Raw genomic sequence first — 23,971 nt, forward strand, 5'->3', positions numbered from 1 at the left:
GGGGGTAATTGTGCAGGCAGATATGAAGTTCTCTGAGCAGTGCAGACGAGCTGCAAGAGTAGCTCATGGTGTCTTGTCAATGATATACAGGAATTTTTCTAGCAGGGATAAGGAGGTAATTATTCCCTTGTATAAGGCAATGGTAAGGCCACATCTTGAGTACTGTATACAGGTCTGGAGGCCTCATTTCAAGAAGGATGTAGAGCTGCTGGAACGGGTACAGAGAAGGGCAACAAGATTAGTAAATGGAACAAAGGGTTGCTCTTACGAAGAAAGGCTTAAGTTTTGCAAATTACACAGTTTGGAGACTAGGCACCGGCGAGGTGATCTGATAGAGGTGTATAAGGCTTTGAATGGTTTGAGCATGCTCAATGCCAATGGGATTCTTCATCTTTCTCAGAATAATCACCTCAGAGGGCATAAATTCAAATTGAGGAAGGACGGATGTCGGATAGATGTGCGGAAATTTGCCTTTGGCCAGCGGGTGGTTGGTTGGTGGAACAGACTTCCATCACTTGTTGTTGAAGTTGATAGCCTAAACAAATTTAAAGCTCAACTGGACAGGTATTTCGAACGAACGGAGGGGTGAAATGGGAGTGGGTTTTTTTTTTTTTTTTTTTTTGGCTGATGCTGAATAAGCTTGCTTTCTTGCATCATATGCCTCTGCTAATGCTAATGCTAACATGAGTGTTCGTGTTCCTTATAAAATATACTTTCAAATTGTAATGTAGCTCCTAGTTAAAATGCACGTGCTGCTGATATGTTCAGATTTGTATATATTTCCTTAGAAGTATATGCAGATTTATTTGTTTTACATTTTTATATTGATTGTGTAATCCTAATTTTCTGAGGGCCCCAATGCCCTATTTTTTTACTATTAAAATAGGACATTTCATAATAAACATTTTTACAGGAGCCCAAAAAAATATTTTGCCTAGGGCCCACATATTCTCAAGTTAAGCACTGGGTTCTACCACTTCAAGCCTCCAATAAGCAAAGTGGTGGTACTGCACTGGTTTAAGAGTCATCTACCACCTAGTTTTCTCCATTCCTCCATGTGGTGTGGGTGTCACACCTCAACCGCTGTTTACGTTGGTTTGCACCTGGGTGGTCACCACCACCAGTATGCTAGGTGCTAATTTCAGCACTTGCACATGGGGGGTTATACCCAGGTTAATAACAGTCCCAGCATTGTGAAGGTGCAAGCAGAGGATTTGGCTGCCATACACCAACAGGATTTTGTTGAAATCAGGCTCACTTGACTTAACTGTCACCCAAATATCAGTTCCATCAGTGTTTTAGACTCCAAGGTAGCAAGCGAAACTTGGCATACCTTGGAGAAGGTCTGTGATGGCTTCAAGGACCAATATGAATTTTTGCTACAATAAGCAACAAATATTTTTCAATGTAGCCATTGTAAATTTGTGGCATTTATTCCAAAATCATATTAATAAGCAGAAAACAATCTTTCTATACTGACAAAGTGACTGAGCTAAACTCAAAAAGGAGAGACTTTGAAGCCTCTACTTGAAATGGAAGTTCCTATTCATTTCCATTAATAAAATTATTACTTTTCTTAAAATAAAAATATAAAATCTGGATTTTTTTTAAATGAAATTTATTTCTTATTTTCTTTCCTGTATCTCCAATGATGGTTGAAACTTCGAACTGAACTTTCTCAAAGTAAAGTAAATCCTTATGCTTCAAGTTTGACAACAGAATTAGGTAACCAAGGAAAAGCAAAATGAGTCTCAATGAACAGCAAATGTTTTTCAACAAAAAGGATGGAAAAGGATTGCCTTGGAAATAGCTGCAACACCTACAGTATCCAAAGCATCAACAACTTTTTTATAGAATCAAATTTTTTGGTTTAAAACAATGCTGCACACAAAACCATGTTCTCCAAAATAGCCTCCGACAAAATGCCACATTGCATATCTCTGTAAATAGCTATGTGTGTAGAGGCTTTTACAAAAGATCTTTTTTTAAAAATGAAATTGCAAAATTATCCTTGATAAATTCTTTTACATGAATTCAATTATTTTTAGACATCTTAAACTCACTTTAATACCATTCAATCCTCCTAGTCTATTCTAATTGTATTATAAATAATGCCTAAACATCTTGAAAAACCCTAAATATATATAATGAATAGAAATATGGTACTTACAAGTTTGGCAGCAACAGATGAGTCTTGTTTTGCTGAATTTCCAGCTGCTGCTACAGATGACTGAGATGGTGGAGTATGTGTAGATGACTTATTCCCATCATTATCTTGAGCACTCTTAGAGCCTTCCTCTGTTGCCATATTTTACAGATGCCTGATGTCAAGTAAGCAGCTAGAAATTTGATAAGTTTTTATAATGAATCATTCACAGTTTATATGAAAATACATATCACACATTGGAGTTAATTCCATGAATAAACCAAATACTTAATCAGAATAGTGTGCACAGTAAGTAAAACAAAGCATTACAAAATAAGAAATTTTTAATAGATTAAAAAGAAAAAAGAATGAGTTAAAACATTATTAAATCTCATTCCAATGCCAGCAGGCAGTAACCCTATATTGGATGTTTAATAAATTGTGGGCTGTACTTTCCCAATCAAGTCAGGACTCGAAAACAATGAAAAAGTCATAAAAATGAGTCCAATTTTTAATGGTTGCACAGCTATGGCTATTTAAATTTGCAAAAAATAGCTACAGAGTTTTCAATGGTAAAAAAATTAAAAATAAATAAACAAGCGTAAGCTAGTATGAATAAACACTTTATTAGGTACGTCTGGTTGTTCTTATTAATTATAAAATATTTTTTTTTTTCCATCACAACTCAAGCAATTTTTTTTTAGACTGTTCCTACACCACTGTTATATTCCCACATCCCCTAGAATTTTGTAAATATAACATCATATTTTATGATCCTTGAACATTTATCATTGCCCAATTTATTTATCCTCCAAAATGCAACCAGTACCTCTATATTCTCCTTCTTAATCTATAGTCTCCCAAGACTATACTTTCCATTCCTTCCCTGTTCCATCAATGCATTCCAATCTTTCATTACTACCAGATAACAATTTTGTTACTCTCTCATAAATTACACCTATTTCCTTTTCATCATAATCTGTGTTTGCATATGTTTTATCGAAAAGTTTGGTAAATGAGCTTATAATTCTTAAAAAAAAAAAAAAAATAATGGAAACTAAAACAATTTGAGTGGACACGACAGCTTCTTTTGAGCACATGCACACCAAATTAACCTGTTATTGCCATTCTAGTGGAAAGCTGCTTTGCGTTAACACTTTTTTTTTTCCTCACTTGTCACATGTACTGCACGTTATGAAACGTGAACAAGGTGCAAACATTAAATTTTGTTATAAACTTGGAAAGCCAGCTACAGAAACACATGAAATGCCTGTTACAGTTTATGGAGATAAGGATATGATGAAAAAAAAAAATTTTTTTTTTAAGCAGTTCAGAGTTTTCATAAGAGTAATTTTTCATTTCAAGGTGAAGAAGGAACCAGTCACCCATCATCCCAAAAAACAATGAAATCAAAGTCTATGATCAATTTGACTGGACTGACAACCATTTCAGAAATTTCCAAGATGTCTTTCATTTGGTTCAGTTCAGGCCATTTTGACTAAGGATTTGGACATACGAAGCAAACTGAATGCCACCGTAACATGCATTCTCATTCAAGATCAAAGAGAGCATTAAATCCACACTTATCTAATATGACCCAGAGACCAACATTCAAATTTTCAGGGGGGGGGGAGTGGCAGCTTTTCACTAGACACCACACCTCTAGGCTCTGCTTTTACTTGCACTATTGTTATCATATTAGTAATATATTTGGCCTTTCACACATTCCCTTACTTCTTTATTCATTACTGTTGCAATAATTTTTTTTATCTTTTCTTCATCAGAATATAAAACAAATCCTGAATTCTAAAGTCCCCCTCCCTTCCCAACTAGTCTCACACAACCCTGTCCATCTTCCTTAAATTATCTAATTTCTTCCTCACTCGTCTGCCAGGTTTAACAGTCTCACCATCACTGGGGTGGAGGAGACTGCAATTATTACTAACTTTTCAATGTGTTGCAGTCATATACAAGGGAAATGTAAACAGGTTTCTCATACCTTGGCTGAGAAGGCAGACTCTCATATCCTCTCTATAAAGTTAAAGTTTAAGAACTGAAAAAGAAAGTAAAAAGGACAAAGTCTAAAAAGAAAAGAAAGATTCAGTCCAGCTAGCACCCCACATCTGTAAAATGGCTTTTGCATTTGACAATCACATGAAAAGTAAGATAGTCTTTAAAATTGGATAAATGTTTATCTCACAGTATGAAACTAAACTTCAGAGCAACGACCATAATTTTTTTTATCAACACCAAGCTGAAAATTAATCCATAGACAGTGCATGGCATATACCAAATAATAAAAATAAAAAAAAAAAAAAACAACTAAAAACTAAAATAGATATCAGAGTGATGTAAATATATATTTTAACATTGCTTCAGTATATTTTTGACTTTTGATATGCACCCTTGATCTTGTTGGAATTTGAGAAACATGTCCATAAAAAAAAAAATAAATAAACTGAAATCTGAATATCAGGTGTTCTGCATACACCAAAGCACCAGTTCATGTAATAACAGGCTTAAAGCATTTGTTGAGAATGCAAGTGTTTATTGTAAAAACAAATATCACAGGTAGGAAAAAATTACTTCTACAAGGGAACTCAAATATATATAATTAATTTATTTTTGGACATGATTTCATATCTTACACATTTCGCTGTTTTTTACATTGTTTCAGTTTGGAGCGTGTTAGCTGGATTATAATTTTCTGATGAATAATGTAACTTGGGTTACAAGTTTCTGGTCAATGTTATTTGATCAACTGTAGTTAGTGGACTTCACATTGTGTTAATTGTGTAAATGTAAATTCTAAATTAAGAACAGTATTATGTAAACAGAATTCTAATTTTAAGAAGTCTTTTTTTTTTTTTTTTCTTTTTATTGCTGGTGTTCAGCTGATAACATGAAATTTCCAAACACGTTGGTGCTTCAATGTTGCATATGGTTATCATTATTGTCTGCAATACTAAAAAATAAAATAGTGAACCTTTATAATTAACATCAGCATACAATACTGTCAATTTCATTTGCAGTATTATTCTTGACTTTTATTTGAAATCTGATATTATGCAGACATTATGCACTTGACACAGAAATCCAGTCAAGCAAAAGAAAATAGTGGAGGCAAAACTAGCTAAATATCAAATTCTTTAAATTTTTCAAAACAAAGTATATATTGAAAAACTGACTTATTTTAGTTTTTATTCTTAAAATTATTTTTAAAAACATTTAAATTTTTTAAAATATATTTTTGCAACACGTGCTTAAAAGATATTCCACAGTATATTGTTTTGTGCATGTATACAATTATGAAAATACCTACCAGCTCTGTTGTGATGATTTTTAATCCTGGTTTAATGTTAATTTATAAAAAAAAAAAATTTCTTTTATATCCCTTATAACGTAATCATTATAATGATTTTTAATCCTGGTTTAATGTTAAATTTATAAAAAAAACTTCTTATATCCCTTATAACATAATCATGATAATGATTACATTTAGAAGTAGCCAATTTTAAATTATTTACTCTTTTATTCCACAGTATCAAGGAGAACTTTCGTGTGGCAATTAGTGGGTTAACATTCCTGTTTAATAACATAAAGCGAAGAAATTCAGCCATTAGTACAGGGAATCATTTTCTCATTTAAACGTACACACACGTTCATCAATCAGCTTCTCTTGACACTCTTCAAATGACATCCGGGACTTGGAGTAAAGACTAATCTACGAGCACAATTAACTCTAAAACTGACTGAAAAGAAGACTTCTACTTCACATTCCTGTGAGACTTGTGACAGCATTGACACTTTCAATTCTGTGACTAACACTTATAATCAAAAGTGGTCACACTCACACACACACACACACACACACACACACACACACACACACACACACACAATGTGGTTCCAATAAGAGAGTTGGGGTGGGGGAGATGTTGTTTTTGATTTTTAGGAGCATTCGCAACTAAGGCCATATTGCTCCAGGATATGCGGTGGTCATTCCCTCACCTTTCCGCATCCTCAGTATTTGGTGGTGACGGGCTCGAACCCCGGTCTAATCAAGAAGCGTGTGCTACGCATGGGGGTGGGGGAGAAAAGCCCACTAAGGTACAATGTTTTGCAGTCCAAGACATTGGACTATTTTTTTGTACCATAATTCTTTGTTCTGATACATGAAATTCTCTTAAACAAGAAGAACAATGAAGAAAAGAATGACTTCTGTACAGAATTATCACTGTTATTAAAACTTCATATCTTAGAAAAAACTAGAGCCTATAATATATATTAATTGAAATAAAATAGAAAATAATAGATAAAAGTATTTATTTAGTGATCAAGTGCAATAGTTTTGAGCAGTGATAAAACTAAAATTTTTGGTAGCTATAGAAAAATATCAGATATACAACTCTTCTTTCCATTAATATAACTTAACCCTTCATCAGTACCACTGTATAAATCCAGAAATGGATTTATCATTTCATCAGTACCACTGTATAAATTATCGAGTTTTCTGTTTTCATTTCAATTTAGTAAAATTACAAAAGGTTAATTTTTTTTTCAATTTATTTGTAATATTGTATTTTATTTTAATAAAGTCTAAATTTAACAAGCTTGTTCGGTTGTTGTTGTTTGGTTTTTAGGAGCATTAGCAACTAAGGCCATATTGCTCTGGGAATATGCGGTGGTCATTCCTTGACCTTTCCGCATCCTCCGTATTTGGTGGTGATGGGCTCGAACCCAGGTCTAATCAAGAAGCGTGTGCTACACTGCTGCTCCTTCCCACTTGGCTACAGAGGTGCCTGTTCGGTTGTTACAAGAAATTATAGTAATATGCAGCCCAATGCCTATTTTCTAATAATTTTTTTTTTTACATAATTGGGCTGAAATTTAGCATTCAATACCCCTGGGTGTGGCGGACAAACAGTACAAATTGAGGATATGATTGGTTCTGTACAAGTGAAAGATGTGATTGCTAGTAGTAGTGGCATGTGATGCAAGACAGCAAGTGTATGAGCTTATGCAGCATCAGCCAAAAAAAAAAAAAAAAAACACCATTCCCTCCAAATGCCTGTCCAGTTCCTCCTTAAATTTATTTAACCTATCAACTACAACGACAGATGGAAGTTTGTTCCAGCAATTAACCACCCGCTGGATAAAGGAAAATTTCCGCACATCTATTCTACATCTGTCTTTTCTTAATTTGAATTTATGCCCCCTTAGGTTTGTAATCTGAACAAGTGGAAGGATCCCATCAGAATTCAGCGTGTTCAATCAACTCAAGGCCTTATACACCTCAATCAGATCACCACGCAGGTGCCTAGTCTCCAGCCACTGCAATTTGCAGAACTTTAGCCTCTCTTGGTAAGAGGATCCCTTCATTCCCCTCACCAATCTTGTTGCCCTTCTCTGTACATGCCCAAGCAGATCTACATCCTTCCTAAAATGAGGCCTCCAGACCTGCACACAGTACTCAAGGCATGGCCTGACCATTGCCTTATACAGAGAGACAATCACCTCCTTTTCCCTGCTAGCAAAATTTCTATAAATCATTAACAAAACCCCATGACCTGCCCTGGCAGCCTGTCTGCATTGCTCAGAAAACTTCATATCTGACTGCACAATTACTCCCAGGTCTTTTTCATTTTCTACCACCTTAAGTGTAGTACCACACAGTCGGTACATTTCTCTGGGGTTACTTCTACCCATATGCAGTACTTTGCATTTGTCAAGGTTAAACTTCAGTTGCCACTTCTTAGCCCATCTGCCCAAATTATCTAGATCCTGTTGCAGTAGCACACTGCCATTAACAACCCCGCCAACCTTTGTATCATCTGCAAACTTCGACAATAAGCCTGATATACCTTCATCAATATCATAGATAAATATACAAAACAGAGGACCCAACGCCGAACCCTGTGGGACTCCACTAATAACATTAGTGGAGCAGCACCCATTAATTCCCACCCTCTGTCTTCTCCCACTCAACCATCCTTTTATCCATTGTAGCAACTTACCCTTAATACCATTCTGCTCCAATTTGTACAATAGTCTTCCATGCGCAACAGTGTCAAAAGCTTTCCTGAAATCCAAATATATGATATCAAAATTATTTTTTGCATCCAGTTCCTTTGTAACCACATCATAGTCACTGTGCGTGGCCTACGAACTGAAGTGAAGGACACTATTGCTCCTCTCTTAAGTGTGATACGTGACAAGTCACAAGGAAAGGCTACGGGATGAACAGATGACCATGTAAAATGAGAATAATAGTTGCAATTAGAAGGAGAACAACACTTTATAGCAAGGTTCATGTTTTTAATCGACTTTCATTTTTGTTTAGTGAAAAATTGTTAAGTTTTTACATGACTTCGGGATGGATCCATGCAAAAGTGTGGGTTTTTTAATAGATTTTCATTTTTAGTGAAGAAAGGATAGGTTAGCTGATAGGAATGTGGGCTTTTTGATAGGCTTTCATTTTAATTTATCAGTTCATCCCTATCTTCCACCATTACTACCTTGTTTTTGATAAAGAGTCTAAAGTAGTTACAGAGAAACGTCACTTGATGAACAAAAGGTCATGTGATGCTTTTGCTCTCAGTCATTCTCCAGAGTTCTGTAATTGGTTGATTATTGGGAATGCATAGTTTGTGTTTTTCAGTCTTTGTCAGTATGCATGTGTGTTTAGCAGGAGTTCTTTAGTTTTTCTTTGTTGTTGTGTGATGTGGTTGCCCTCGTGCTGGCACTGCGAGTATTTTGTGGTTGTTGTTGTTTCTTCATCCTGTTTCCATAGTTGCTTTGCTTTCTTGTTTAACCCTAATGGACAGAGTGCGAAAATGTTGCATCTTTTGCAAAATGGTTGTACGAGTGTGTCACATGACTTTGTCAAGAGACTTTTTGTGTGACTGATCATGTGACAAAAGGGAGGAGCAATCACGTCATTCATTTCGACCATTCATTGGTCCCACCCAAGGGTAATAAAATTTTATCCCTAATGGATATCATGAAAGTAATCACTTCTTTTAAAAATCAGATGAAGTGTACAAAGCCCCTCACCTAGCAACCATAACTTATCATCTCACTCACCCTTCACAGGTTGGTGGGGAATGAATTAATTGCTATGCTATTAGCAATTAATTGATAATTAAGTAGTATATCTGGAAGAATGACATTATATTACATGAATGACAATGTTCAGAAAAATATACACTCTGTGTATATTTTTCCAAACATTGCTGGTATTTTTTTGAGAGGGAGAAGTTATCAAATAAAAATGCAGAAATTGAGTGAAGGTATAATTGAGGAGTGAAAAATTGAGTAAAGCACAAGAAATTTCAAACAATGAGAACTGCAATTAAGTAATTAATAAGAAACCATTGAATTCAATAAAAAAATTTTAATTTATTTTCTTACAGTAAAAACAAAGTCTAAGAGACGCCAAGGAAGGTTTTTTTGTTTTTTTTTATTTATTATTATTATTTTTTTTATTTACTAGTCTCACCGACGTGGGATTAATACATGTTACAAAATACGGATCATGCTTGAAATAACAACTCTGGTGCTATTATTTCAAATACCGATGTAGGGTTGTCAGGTCATATTTGAACTAACAACTCTACACACATCAGGCACGTATTAATTTAAAACAAATCCACTAAAGTGTGATCTTTGATATGTTCATAAATCGCAGTTTCTGAAACAGTGAAAAATTATGATGTTAATAGGTCACGTCTGAAATGACATCTCTCCATCCCCGTATATCTGTAGAGCAGTGGTTTTCAACCGGAGTGCCATGTAATTTCGGTTTAAGTTACTTAAACTTATTATTATTTTTTTTTTATTTATGTTTATTTCATTATAAAAAGGTGTACAGTATCTTTTTAATTTTGTGGTGATCTTTAATTGATGTTTACTTAGTACCTCTATATAAAGAATAAAATTATTATATACTCTATATATATAATTTGTATTATGAAATGTAATTTTTATAATTATATTCTTGCAATAACTATCATATAACATATATATACACACACACACACACAGAATCAGATCTAACAGGCAGAAAACTGAGTAGGGGTGCCGCAAAACAAAATAAATTACTTAGGGGTGCCGTTATTAAAAAAAAGGTTGAAAACCACTGCTGTAGAGTATCTACCGCATGCCAAACATGTGCGAACTACGGCAGTTCGAAAGAGAAAAAAAACCCATAAAATAAACATATCTGTCACCATACAGACTTTTATAATAATTGATTTTCATAATAACAACCGCAATCAGTTTTAATATAAATTATAAATTCTGTTATTCTAGGTAATTTCTTACTACATTTAAAGTCTACGCCTGGAGCCACATTAGTCATTCATCATACACAGTTACGCCACTGGTTTGGAGTTGTTTATAAACAGAACTCCAAACCGTATGTCGAATGAGGAATTTTATAGATGGTAAGTACAAAGAATAGTACTGCACTTAGCAATAACAAATAATAACCCACGATTCATAAATAATATCACATAATAGCAATTTAAAGGATGAATTTTATGAATGCTAACTAGGGCATTTCTAACAATACTATCTGAACACGTGTCCTGGGTATCTTACTACCTTACCTGGGAGAAATAAATAACCGGGCCCGATACTTTATATGCACTGCATACAAACTTGGTAACGCCAAGCATCACAAAACATCATTCCCACATACAAGACAGGCCATTATAAGTTAAAGATATCACTTGGGGATAACACGCTTGGAGAATTAAAACAGTCGTAGTTGTTACGAAGAAACAAGGTGATTTTTACCTAACAGATAAAGACTATTGAACCTGTACTAATCACTTGTAGAATATCTTGACCGTTCTACCCTACAAAAAATATAATAATAACAAAAATCAGGCATCTCTTAAAACGAAATTTCAAACCACCAAAAACACACCATACACAACTCAAAAACAAGAATAGCGGCATATAACAGTCACTAATAATTGTTATAGCGACATCTCGCGCTAAAATATAAACTTACTTCAAGAGTAACTATTTGATCAGGGAGGAAGTTCCGAGACGATGCCCATAAAAAAAAAAACTAATAATAAGAGTAAAAATAATAACATAAATGTCATAATGCGTATTATTTCAATATATTGGAGGACATACTCTGCTCATTTTAATTGAAGAAAATACAGTTTATCTAAGAAAAATATTGCTGTTAACACCTGAGACTGACACCGACTAACTAAGCCACGGAGTGAAAAAATCCCATAACAATTTCAAGGGTGATTATTATTATTGCTCTTATATTATTTCTCCCTGATTGGGGATTCCATCTCGTGACGGGTATTGCTACCAGGTACACAGGGGGGGATTGTTGTTATGTCTGGTGTTACTGTTTGTCGAGCAACTCCGTGACATTCCTACAGGTATTCAGGACTGCGACTTTCTGTCAGAGCAGCGATTCTGGCGAGAGGTTGGCACACGGTATCATCCAGCAAACATCACTGAAAGGGATCGATATAGAGGTCGAGGTATTCTCGTCTGGGGAGGCGTTATCTTGGATGGACGTACACAATTCCAGATATTGGAAGGCGGTACTGTAACCGATGCACGCTACTGTACTGAGGTAATCCTTCCCCATGTGCATCTGTCCCGAGGGGTCATTGTCCCCGAGTTCGTGTTTATGAATGATAACGCCATCGTTCATAAACGCCACATCACACGGCAGCTGTTGATATGCTTTTGGAAAGTGAGGACACTGTTCGTATGGATTGGCCTGCCCATTTCCAGCCGCTCTAAATCCCATCGCACACATACGGGACGCTTCGGGGAGACGCCTATTGGCACACCCATCAGAAAATGTTCACCAGCTGATGACGGCGGACGCTCACAGAAGAACGAACTATGTTACCGCAAGGCCTTATCAACAACATTGTTCTAAGTATGGACAGGCAGTGCAGAGCCTACATTGACAATAGGGGCAGCCACATCTCAAACAGGGATGGGATACACTTAAATAGAAAGGGTGCAAGAATGTTTGCTGATGCTATCGAGGCAGTGTTAGGTGGGTCGGAAAACTGCTAGATTGGGTGGATACAAGGAATAATAGATTAAGAGTAGCCATTGGCAGATGTGAAAGTGATTCTTGCACTGCTTCTATTGGAATGAGCCGCAGCCTAGAAAATAAGATGCACGATATATCAGAGATGCTGGGAATCATGGGGGTACAAGTAAACACATGGGTTGTGTTAGGGTAGCTAAGAAAAAGAACAGGTGCATGTATAATTGCGTGTACACCAATGCTAGGAATTTAGTAAATAAATTTGAAGAATTTGAAGTATTGCTCAAAACATCAAAGGCAGATATTGTGCGGATTTCAGAGACGTGGTGTCACACAGATATAAGGAATGCAGAACTGGAATTTGGGGAGTACAATGTCTACAGAAAGGATAGACAGGGTAGGAAGGGAGAGGGGTTATGCTATTAGTTAAGAAATCCATAAAATCCAAGAATGTGAAGCAAGTCGACATTGCTGGACAATGCAGTGTCGAGTCTTTTGGTGTGACATAAGCATTGGGAGATCAAAATTGAGAGTAGGAGTGTGCTATAGGCCTAATGACTCTGATCAGTATAATAAGATACTGTACAGGGAAATAGAGTGGGCCAGTAAATCAGAGAGTCTTATAATGTGGGATTTTAATTTCCCAGATATTGCCTGGAATTTGGGGGCTGGTTACTCACACACTAGCAAGGCTTTTGTGGATTTATTGGATGATTGTTTTCTACATCAGCATGTTCCGAAGGCAACTAGAGGGAGTAATACTCTTGATTTGATTATCAGTAGTGATTCTTCATGCATTAAGAATCTGCAGGTAAATGAACCACTAGGTGGCAGTGATCACAGTGTGCTGAAGTGGGATTTACTCAAAGAGGTAACTACCATTAGGGGTAAAGGGAAGGGTTATTGCTTTCGTAAAGGCGACTAGATGGACTGAGACAGTATTTAAATTCTATACAGTGGGACCAACTGATGATGTTACCAACAGCAAATTCAAAATGGGAAGCATTCAAAGAACTTATCTTGGAAGCTACTAGGCTTTACATACTAACTAAGAAATATTGTTCAAGGTTTAGGCCTAAGTGGATGTCAGATGAACTAATGAGACATATGGCAGAGAATAAAAATGCATGGGATACATACAAATTAACACATGACACAGAAGCCTATGATAGATACAAGTTCATCTGTAACCAAGTTACAAAGGAGATTAGGCAGGCGAAGGCAGATTACGAGAAATCTTTGGCAAGGGATGCAAAAAAAAAAAACCAGCAAACAGTTCTTTACTTATGTAAACTCTAGAAGGAAGGGGATAAATCAGATTGGTCCACTTGATATCGATGGGTCAACTGTTGATGATCCTGCTCAGTTAGCTAACAAACTAAATGAATATTTTGCATCGACATTCACACATGAGGAGTTATTCAGCGAGGAGAATGCCAGAGGAGTATTCAACTCTGGCAGTAAGCTAGAGAATCTTGTAATAACTGAGAGTAAAGTGGAGGAGAAATTGTTGAAGATAAATACAAGGAAAGCACCTGGGGGTGAATGGGATCTATCCAGTTATATTAAAGGAGGCAGCAAAGGAAGTGCGCAAACCCTTAACCATAATTATGAGAGCTTCCTTGGACTCAGGGGAAGTACCTATGGACTGGAGATGTGTAAATGTAACCCCAATTCACAAAGGAGGATCAAAGGGCGACACAAATAATTATAGACCTGTTAGTTTAACTTCTGTTCCAGGAAAATTAATGGAGGCACTGGTTAAAGAAGCACTGCAGGATCATTTAGACAAGACTTCAGTTATAGCTCAGACACAACATTGTTTTGTTAAGGGGAAGTCTTGCCTGACCAATTTGATTGGATATTATGATAACTTTGATATTATACATTTGGATCTTATAAAGGCTTTTGATACTGTTGCACACGGAAGACTGCTGCACAAATTGGAGAAGTGTGGCATTGGAGGCAAATTGCTGCTATGGATAAAGGGGTGGTTGAGGGGGAGAAGACAGAGAGTGGTAATCAATGGACACTGCTCATCGTGGACTAATGTTATTAGTGGAGTCCCTCAGGGCTCAGTGTTGGGTTCATTATTGTTTTCTGTATTTATAAATGATATTGATGATGGTATATCAAGCTTAATATCCAAGTTTGCAGACGATACAAAGGTTGGCAGGGTTGTCAAGGGCACTACTGACACTATGCTACTGCAACGGGATCTGAAAAGGTTGAGCAGATGGGCTGAAAGGTGGCAAATGAAGTTTAACATTGACAAATGTAAACTACTACATATGAGAAACAGCAACCCCAGAGCAACATATCAACTCTGTGGTACTACACTGACAGTGGTGGAGAATGAAAAGGACCTGGGGGTGGTTGTGCAGGCAGATATGAAGTTTTCTGACCAGTGCAGTCGGGCTGCAAGAGTAGCTCATGGTGTATTGTCGATGATATATAGGAATTTTTCTAGCAATGATAAAGAGGTGATTATTCCCTTCTATAAGGCAATGTTCAGGCCACACCTAGAGTACTGTATACAGGTCTGGAGGCCGCATTTCAAGAAATATGTAGAGATGCTGGAACGAGTACAGAGAAGGGCAACAAGATTGGTGAATGGAACAAAGGGGTTCTCTTACGAAGAAAGGCTTAACTTTTGCAAATTACAGTGTCTGGAGACTAGGCACCAGCGAGGTGATCTGATAGAGGTGTATAAAGCCTTGAATGGTTTGAGCATGCTCAATGCTGATGGGATTCTTTCTTTTGCTCAGAATAATCACATGAGAGGGCATAAATTCAAATTGAGGAAAGACAAATGAAGGATAGACGTGGGGAAATTTGCCTTTAGCCAGTGGGTGGTTGGTCCGTGGAACAGATTTCCATCTGTCGTGGAAGTTGATAGCCTAAATAAGTTTAAGGCTTATTTTTTATTTATTTATTTATTTTATTAATTTTTTTTTTTTTTTTTGGCTGATGCTGCATAAGCTTGCTTTCTTGCATCAAATGCCTCTACTAATGCTAATGCTAATCTTTGGCAGTGATGCATCTGTATTATGTCAACCAGTGATATAAATAAAATTCCTCAGTGCCGTTTTATATCCGTTGTTGCGTTGGTGTTGTTTCCTTCAAAATTTCTGTACCTCATGATGTACCTTTGGTATGCTTTTCCCATTTCCACGCCTCTCCTATGAGAAGCTACAGGTTAAAACCTGACTGGCCCTTAAATTTTGAACCAGTGTATTATGGTACACTTTCTTTGATCAACTGGTATTTCCTTGCTAGTTTCTGATATATTATCCTATTTTCCTGGCTGCCAGCTCGTCTATGAACAGGTAGCCAGGATAATATATCAGAAATCAGAAACTAGCAAGGAAAAAGCAGTTTCGGTGATCACCTTGCATCCTGCCGTGATCTGCTTGATTGTTTTTGAGGCCAGGTGGCATCGTCAAGATGTGTCATCGGACACTCCGGGCTCCCTGGCAATGGTATTTTCTGTAGTTGCTGGTGTTGATTACCTGGTCTTGAATGGCGAGCATGAATCCTTCAGTCTCGGGGAAGAGCGTTCCGTTCGTGAGCCATGCATTGGGAACAATTTGATCTATGTAATCTTGATGGAGATCATGGTAGTGTCTTCTCTGCTTGTATTCGTAGCTTCGGAGCTAGAAAGGCATATGGTGCAAGGAAGCCTGATGCTTTTGTTGTTCCAGCCAGAAAAATTTTCTGAGTTACCCCTGAGAGAGAGAGAGAGAGAGAGAGAGAGAGAGAGAGAGAGAGAGAGAGAGAGAGAGAGAGAGAGAGAGAGAGAGAGAGAGAGAGAGAGAGAGAACAAGAGTTTATAAGTAAAAGGTACTCAACAAGGAAAGAAAGAATGATGATATCCAGCTCAGGACCCTAGGTGTGCCAAGCCCATATTCATGTTCGCAGGATTCACCACAAGGTGTGATAATAAACACTGCACGTTGATTATACCACAGATGGTATAATCAACGTGCTCTGTTCACCGGGTTAAAAAAAAAAACCACAATTCGAAACCCATCAAATACTCGAAGAATTTTCAAGTGTTTCTCTCACAACATGTCTCATTTAGTCGTAATCAAGAAAGGGTACATGGTTTATTCACCAGAAAACTCGCATTTTTAGTCACGCAAACAGCAAATCGATCACAGAACACTCCCCATATATAGGAATATTATTTAAAAAAAAAAGGATTTTCTCCTTTATAGAATTTTTTCCGCCACATGAAGGTACAACTGGTACCAAAAGTAAGTCGAGAAACTCTGAGAATCCTACAGGTGTTCAGAATCATGGCTGTTTGGTAGTAGTAGAAGTAATGGAGGATGTGATGCAAGGAAACAAACGTATATTATGCAGCATCAGCCAAAAGAAAAAAAAAACAATTTCACACATTCATTCCCCCTAAATGCTTGACCAGTTCTTCCTTCAATTTATTTAAGCTATCAACTTGCAAAACAACAGATACAAATTTGTACCAGCAATTAACCACCCGTTGGCTTTAGCCAGCTGATGGTTAATGGCAAATTTCCGCTCATCTGTTCTACAGCTGTCCTTCCTCAATTTGAATTTATGCCCCTTCATTGTTCGTAATCTGAGCAAGCAGAAGAGTCCCTTCAGAATTCAAGTGCTCAACCCATTCAAGGCCATTTAGATCGCAATCATATCACCTCGCAGGTGATATGATTGTAGCCGTTTATGATATGATATGATTGCAGTCAGTTTCTAGCCGGTGTAACTTGCACAACTTACGAATTTCTTGGTAAGAGGACCCCTTCCTTTATAAGGGGATCTAAGGGATAATCACCACCTTTTCCCTACTAGCAAAATTCCTGTACAAAATTGACAGTACCCCATGACCTGCTCTGGCAGCCTGTCTGCATTACTCAGAAAACTTCATCTCTGACTGCACAATTACCCTCAGATCTTTTTCATTTTCTACCCACTTAAGTGTAGTAACACACAGTTGGCGTACGTTTCTCTGGGGTTACGTCTACCCATATGCAGTACTCTGCATTTGTCAATGTTAAACTTGTCTGTACTCATCTGCCTAACTTTTCTAGACCCTGCTGTAGTAGCACACTGCCATTACTGTCATTCACAACTTTGCCAACTTTTGTATCATCTGCAAACTTCGGCATTAAGCCTGATATCCTCCATCAATGTCATTGCTAAATTCAGACTGATGTGCAAAATTTAAGGACCAGTCATGTTTCTCCAGTAGCTTCTTATAGGAGTAGCCTGGGTATGGGAAAAGCATACCGAAGGAACCTCGTAAAGTACAGAAATCATGAAGGAAACAAAACGGTTCAGACAGACTTTATTCAAAAATCACTGCCCAAGATGGAGCAAAGGAAAGAGAGCGTCCTCAGTAGGAGATATGGCCACCCCTATTGTCGATGCAGGCATTGCACAGCCTGTCCATACTAAGAACACTGTTGTTGATAAGTTCTTGCGGTAACATCGTCCATTACAAAGTTTAGCAGGGTTGTTAACGTCAGTAATCGCAATGTGCTACTGTAACAGTATCTAGAAAATTTGGGTGAAAAGCTGAGAAGTGGCAACTGAAGTTTAACATTGACAAATTCCAAGTACTGCATATGGGTAAACGAAACCGCAGAGGACGTACCAAATCTGTGGTACTGGATTTAGGGTGGTAGAAAATAAAAAAAGCCTGAGAGTAATTGTGCAGTCAGATATGAAGATTTCTGAGCAATGCCAACAGGCTGCCATTAGCAGGTAATGCGGTTTTGTGAATGATATACAGGAATTTTGTTAGCAGGGAAAAGGAGGTGATTGTCCCTATGTATAAGGCAATGGTCAGGCCACACCTTGAGTACTGCGTACAGGTCTGGAGGTCTCATTTTAGGAAGGATGTAGATTTGCTTGAGCGTGTACAGAGAAGGGCAACAAGATTGGTGAGGGGAATGAAGGGATCCTCTTACCAAGAGAGGCTTAAGTTCTGCAAATTGCAGCTGCTGGAGAGTAGTCACCCGCAAGATAATGTGATTGAGGTGTATAAGGCCTTGAATGGGTGGCGCACACTGAATTCTGATGGGATCCTTCCACTTGTTCAGATTACGGAACTAAGGGGGCATAAATTCAAATTGAGGAAAGACAGCTGTAGAATAGATGTGTGGAAATTTGCCTTTCGCCTTTGGGTAGTTAATTGCTGGAACAAACCTGCATCTGTCGTTGTGGAAGTTGATAGGTTAAATAAATTTAAGGAGTAACTGGACAAACATTTAGAGAGAATGGTTGTGTGAATTATTTTTTGGATGCTACATAAGCTCATAAGCTTGCTTTTGTGCATCACATGAGTATAATAAGAAACTGTACAGAGAAATAGAGTGGGCCAGTAAATCAGAGAGTCTTATAATGGAAGATTTTAATTTCCCAGATATTGACTGGAATTTGGGGGCTGGTCACTCACACGCTAGCAAGGCTTTTGTGGATTTATTGGATGATTGTTTTCTACATCAGCATGTTCGGGAGGCAACTAGAGGGAGTAATACTCTTGATCAGATTATCAGCAGTGATACTTCATGCATTAAGAATCTGCAGATAAATGAACCACTAGGTGGCAGTGATCACAGTGTGCTGAAGTGGGATTTACTCAAAGAGGTAACTACCATTAGGGGTAAAGGGAAGGGTTTTGCTTCCGTAAAGGCGACTACGATGGACTGAGACAGTATTTAAATTCTATACAGTGGGACCAACTGATGATGTTACCAACAGCAAATTCAAAATGGGAAGCATTCAAAGAATTAATCTTGGAAGCTACTAGGCTTAACATACCAACTAAGAAATATTGTTCAAGGTTTAGGCCAAAATGGATGTCATATGAACTAATGAGGCATATGGCAGAGAAGAAAAATGCATGGGATACTTACAAATTAACACATGACACAGAAGCCTATGATAGATACAAGTTGATATGCAACCAAGTTACAAAGGAGGTTAGGCAGGCGAAGGCAGATTACGAGAAATCCTTGGCAAGGGATGCAAAGAAAAACAGCAAAGAGTTCTTTACTTATGTAAACTCTAGAAGGAAGGGGATGAATCAGATTGGTCCATTTGATATTGATGGGTCAACTGTTGATGACCCTGCTCAGGTAGCTAACAAACTAAATGAATATTTTGTATCGACATTCACACACGAGGACTTATTCAGCGAGGGGAATGCCAGAGGAGGTGTATTCAACTCTAGCAGTAAGCTACAGAATCTTGAAATAACTGGGAGTAAAGTGGAGGAGAAACTGTTGAAGATAAACACAAGAAAAGCACCCGTGGTGGATGGGATCTATCCAGTTATATTAAAGGAGGCAGCAAAGGAAGTAAGCAAACCCTTAGCCATAATTATGAGAGCTTCCTTGGACTCAGGGGAGGTACCCATAGACTGGAAATGTGCAAATGTGACCCCAATTCACAAAGAAGGATCAAAGGCTGACATATGTAATTATAGACCTGTGAGCTTAACTTCTGTTCCAGGAAAATTAATGGAGGCACTAGTTAAAGAAGCACTGCAGGATCATTTAGGCAAGACTTCAGTTATAGCTCGGACACAGCATGGTTTTGTTAAGGGGAAGTCTTGCCTGACCAATTTGATTGGATATTATGATGCAGTCACAAAAGATCTGGATGCAGGGAATAGCTTTGATATTATATACTTGGATCTTAGAAAGGCTTTTGATACTGTTCCACATGGAAGACTGCTACACAAATTGGAGCAGTGTGACATTGGAGGCAAATTGCTGCTATGGATAAAGGGGTGGTTGAGGGGGAGAAGACAGAGAGTGGTAATCAATGGACACTGCTCATCGTGGACTAATGTTATTAATGGAGTCCCTCAGGGCTCAGTGTTGGGTCCATTATTGTTTTCTGTATTTATTAATGATATTGATGATGGTATATCAAGCTTAATGTCCAAGTTTGCAGACGATACAAAGGTTGGCAGGGTTGTCAAGGACACTACTGACACTATGCTGCTGCAACAGGATCTGGAAAGGTTGAGTAGATGGGCTGAGAGGTGGCAAATGAAGTTTAACATTGACAAATGTAAAGTACTACACATGGGAAATAGCAACCCCAGAGCAACGTATCAACTCTATGGTACTACACTGACAGTGGTTGAGAATGAAATGGACTTGGGGGTGGTTGTGCAGGCAGATGTGAAGTTCTCTGAGCAGTGCAGACGGGCTGCAAGTGTAGGTCATGGAGTATTGTCAATGATATACAGGAATTTTTCCAGCAGGGATAACGAGGTGATTATTCCCTTGTATAAGGCAATGGTCAGGCCACACCTAGAGTACTGTATACAGGTCTGGAGGCCTCATTTCAAGAAGGATGTAGAGATGCTGGAACGAGTACAGAGAAGGGCAACAAGATTAGTGAATGGAACAAAGGGGTGCTCTTACGAAGAAAGGCTTAAGTTTTGCAAATTACAGTGAAGTAATGCAAATCACCTGAGAGGGCATAAATTCAAATTGAGGAAAGACAGATGTAGGATAGACGTGCGGAAATTTGCGTTTAGCCAGCGGGTGGTTGGTGGAACAGACCTGCATCCCTTGTAGTGGAGGTTGATAGCCTAAATAAGTTTAAGGCTCAGCTGGACAGGTATTTTGAACGAACAGAGGGGTGAAGTGGAAGTGGGTTTTTTTTTTTTTTTGTCTGATGCTGCTTAAGCTTGCTTTCTTGCATCAAATGCCTCTACTAATGCTAATGCTAATGCTAATAAGGCCTTGAATGGGTGGCGCACACTGAATTCTGATGGGATCCTTCCAGTTGTTCAGATTACGGACCTAAGGGGGCATAAATTCAAATTGAGGAAAGACAGCTGTAGAATAGATGTGTGGAAATTTGCCTTTCGCCTTTGGGTGGTTAATTGCTGGAACAAACTTCCATCTGTCGTTGTGGAAGTTGATAGGTTAAATAAATTTAAGGAGGAACTGGACAAACATTTAGAGAGAATGGTTGTGTGAATTATTTTTTGGATGCTACATAAGCTCATAAGCTTGCTTTTGTGCATCACATGCCAAGATTACTATTACATTACTTTGTCAGCGCTATCTTCAGCTGGTGAACGTTTTCTGTGTGGATGTCGATGGGCTGCTAGGCGTCTCCCCAGAGCGTCCCGTATGTGTTCAATGGGATTTAGATCGGCTGGAAACGGGCAGGCCAATCCATACAAACAATGTCCTCACTTTCGAAAAGCATATCAACAGCTGCAGTGCAATGGGGTCTGGCGTTATCATCTATAAACACGAACTCGGAACTAATGGCACCTTGGAACACATGGGGAAGGATTACCTCAGTACAAATTATTATTATTTTTTTTGATAATAGAGAGCTATTAAATGCTCAATAATTCCTATATTCTATTATATTATAAATCAACAGGGATTACTTTGTTTTTGATATATTATTATTATTATTTTAGGGTTGCCCGTAATTAAATACATTAACCCGTATTTGTGTCTGGAAATTGCATATGTTCTATGGTCGATTTGCCTGTTTTGCTGGACGAAAAGTCCCCAGTTACTGGCGAGAAAAACCTTGCTATCTACGCCTGAGACCGACTAACTCAGCCACGGAGTGAAAAAAGCCCATTGAAGTTCCTCGCGTCATCGACGGGATTCGAACTCAGGCCTTTTCAACCCGGTGTGGGGAGGACGGTGACGAACCACTGTGCAGATATTACCTCAGTACAGTAGGGTGCACTGGTTACAGTATCGTCTTCCAGTATCTGGAATTGTGTACGTCCATCCAAGATAACGCCTTCCCAGACGAAAACCGCCATATAGATCTCTTTCAGTGATGTTTGTGGGGTGATACCGTGTGCCAACCTTTCGCCAGAATCGCTGCTGAGACTGAATCTATTCTCATCAGTCAAGTGTATTTTAAGTAAAGATTTTGTTGTTGTAACCTAAAGAAATAGTGTTTGTTCTTAAGTTTTGCACACCAATGTACAAAACAATAGTGGGCCTCACACAGAACCCTGGGGGTTCCAATAATAACATTAGTCCACGAAAAGCAATGTGCATTGATTACCAATCTGTCTTCACTCACTCAACCATCCTTTTATTCGCTGTAGCAACTTACTCTTGTTTACATGGTGTTTCGTGTAAATTTTCTCTATGAGGCACATTGCTGTTATGCACTTATGGAAGGTTTTTGGCAGTATACTGGAGGTTGACGCAATTATCCGGATGGCCATTACTTAATCCTGCTGCCACACGTCTTTGACATCCTATCTTCAGTCTGTTTTCATCTGGATCTTTTCCCCATTAGATTTTCTGCAGGTTTCTATTGTTGAAAACTGTTATGTTATTCCTATAGATGACCCTTTCCTCCTTGTCGATGATAGGTTTGTCTGAACTGTTGAGGGGATCGTACTGTCCATTATCATGCCACGGTCGGAGTATAGTTTGTGGGTTGGGGTTTCCAAGACGGCCTAAGGTTTGTACTTGTAATATTATAGTACGCCTCTTTTTTTTTTTTAGGTATAATTCTGGACACTGTTCGTGATTCTGAGTGCATTCCAGCAGTTTGTGTATTCTGTGCAGCTCGAGTCGATGTGTGGGATCGTTTCTGAGAAATCGAGGAAACGTCGATATTTTATCATCTGTTTGTCCGGTTCTTGGTAAGATATTTCCTGTGGTTCCTAGTGTTGATTACCTCGTCCCTAAGTAAACGAAAAAAAAAAAAAAAAAAGGAGAATGATTGTTGATTACCTCGTCTTGGAAAGATAGAACGAACCTTTCGCCTCGGAGAAGAGCTTCCAGTTCGTGAGCCATGCAGTGAAAGCCATCTTATCAATGTAGAATTAATGGAGATCATTGCACATGCCACTTAGTGTCTTCTTTTCCCCGATGTTCTGTCTGTTTGAGTTTGGTCTCTTTAATAAGTCTCAGTTGTGTCCATTTGATTATCTTTCTTATGGCTTGGTAGATTGGTGCTGTGTTTCCCGGAACTGATCATGCAGGATCTTAATGCCTTTTAACATTAGCAATAGTAGAGGCTTATGATGGAAGAAAGCAAGTTAATATAGGACCAGCCAAATAAATCTTCCCCTTTCACCCATTCATTCAATCCAAACGTTTGTCTAGTTCTTCTTTGAAATTATTTAAGCCATCAACAACGCTCTCGCTTTCTGCTGTTACTCGATGAGGTCTATCAAGCCCCTTCCTTCCACTTTCCGGGCTATAGACAATTTCTCCACGGACGACTTCGGATGGTGTTGGCAGCTCTTTTTCATCATTACCCTTTTTTTTCTCACGATACCTTCCACCTCGTTTTAGTCTAATCCATGATCCGAATGGAATGCTTAGAATTGAGAGTGCATTAGTGTTCGTGGCTTTACCTGTATTCTCTTCGTTTAGTTTGGCTTGGAGGGAGTCTCTAATGGTATTTTTCGGTCATGCAGGTCTTATTCTCCTTTTACTCTACTTGCTGAGCGTATTTTTTCCCAGGTAACTGCAGGTCTCCTCCCTGTCATGACGCTTCGTTCTCTTTACCAGTCTGCTGGTATTTCTTGTCTGTTGCCAAAAAGAGCTTGATGTCATCCCTGTACATGTGGTGGGAGACGGCGTACAGGTTTTTCCTTCTTTTTTTGAGAGTATACTCATACTTACAATTGTTGAGCATGATGAACAGTGACTTCAGTGCTCTAGACAGAACCAGAATGACCACAGAGCATTTTCCAGAAAGGTTCCTCTTCTAATGGGGTTAGTCCGTGTGTGCTGTTCACGACCTTTATGTTGGCA

The 23,971-nt window shown here is 38.2% G+C and overlaps 1 protein-coding gene across 2 annotated transcripts in view; it reads right to left on the reverse strand.

The window, feature by feature from the left end:
• The window catches only part of wds (WD repeat-containing protein wds), a 302,400-nt gene extending 291,358 nt beyond the window's left edge, over window positions 1-11,042 (reverse strand). For both annotated transcript variants that reach the window (XM_090371872.1, XM_090371871.1), the window contains exons 1-2: window positions 10,759-11,042; window positions 2,171-2,339 (exon numbers count right to left, since the gene is read on the reverse strand). In XM_090371872.1, the coding sequence (XP_090227998.1) occupies window positions 2,171-2,308 (138 nt within the window). In that variant the 5' untranslated portion in view covers window positions 2,309-2,339; window positions 10,759-11,042. The remainder of the gene's footprint in view (window positions 1-2,170; window positions 2,340-10,758) is intronic.
• Window positions 11,043-23,971: the final 12,929 nt, after the last annotated feature.

This window comes from Mastigoproctus giganteus, chromosome 4, assembly GCF_048544385.1.
Source record: "Mastigoproctus giganteus isolate SK-2022 chromosome 4, ASM4854438v1, whole genome shotgun sequence".
NCBI classification, from domain to species: Eukaryota; Metazoa; Arthropoda; class Arachnida; order Uropygi; family Thelyphonidae; genus Mastigoproctus; species Mastigoproctus giganteus.